Source organism: Octodon degus, unplaced genomic scaffold (assembly GCF_000260255.1).
Source record: "Octodon degus isolate 3935 unplaced genomic scaffold, OctDeg1.0 scaffold00048, whole genome shotgun sequence".
Lineage (NCBI taxonomy): Eukaryota > Metazoa > Chordata > Mammalia > Rodentia > Octodontidae > Octodon > Octodon degus.
In genome coordinates this window covers 1,051,577-1,052,667 of record NW_004524624.1, presented here as the reverse complement: position 1 = coordinate 1,052,667, position 1,091 = coordinate 1,051,577, and the positions used below count along the sequence as shown (strand labels likewise).

General features: G+C 31.3%; 1 protein-coding gene across 3 annotated transcripts in view; it reads left to right on the top strand.

The window, feature by feature from the left end:
* The window catches only part of Myot (myotilin), a 42,648-nt gene that overhangs the window by 39,737 nt on the left and 1,820 nt on the right, over positions 1-1,091 (top strand). For all 3 annotated transcript variants that reach the window (XM_023716441.1, XM_023716442.1, XM_004632228.2), the window contains one exon: positions 833-998. In XM_023716441.1, the coding sequence (XP_023572209.1) occupies positions 833-998 (166 nt within the window). The remainder of the gene's footprint in view (positions 1-832; positions 999-1,091) is intronic.

Sequence of the window (1,091 nt, the reverse complement as noted above, 5' to 3'; positions counted from 1 at the left end):
TGTGTGTGTGTGCTTCTCATGCTGGGGATCAAAACCACACCTTGTGCATGCTAAGCAAATGCTCTGATCACTGAGCTATGCATCTTTGGATACGAAATTTGAAGCCAATTTGTATATGTAGCTCTCCTTCCATCACTCATGCTGATTCCCAGTACATGAGATGACTTAAGTTCTTTGAGGAAATATGATTATATATTCAATGAATCCTTTTTCAGAATTACAGTTTTAGAATTCTAGTTCAAAGAGCAATGTATATTAAATTATCTTGGGGCCGGGGAGATGGCTCAGTGGAATAAGTGCTTCCCTGACAAGCACAAGGACCTGAGTTCAATCCCTGGTTCCAAAAAAAAAAAAAAAAAAAAATCTTAATTAATATTTTTAAAAAGTTTGTAATCTTGTTGTTGCCTTTGCTTTATTTTACTTGAAAAAAATAAGAATAACAATAAAACAGTTTCAAGACAATTTAGTAAAAGAGTTACAAAAAAAAGAGTTACAGTAATTAATACATTGCATATTGTTGTCTTTGTAGTATTCAGAGAATAAGATATAGGCATGATATTTTGTCCAAACAATATTAACATGAAATTTTCTTATCAATGAATTAACTATCTTGACTACCTTGTACATAAATATACTTTTTTCATTTCCCCTTTCTTCCTTTTCCCATTCCCCATCAGTTTTTTAATTTTGAACAGTTTCTTCCCAATTCCCAATATCTGTTGTCTCTTGTTTCTTTTAGAAACTTAATGTCAGCATACAAATTTCATTATAGTTTGTTTTGACTTACTATTTTTATGATATTCTAAATACTTGAATTTTCATTAATATATAGCAAAAGAACACAAAAGGGCACCAATGTTTATCTATAAACCACAGAGCAAAAAGGTTTTTGAGGGAGAATCAGTGAAACTAGAGTGTCAGATCTCAGCAATACCTCCACCAAAGCTCTTCTGGAAAAGGAATAATGAAATGGTGCAATTCAACACAGACCGAATAAGGTAAGATAAGTATTTCTAGACTTCTCTATAGTTTATTTGGATGAACCCAATTATACTTTAACATATATCATGAATGATACTTAGTAAACTTAG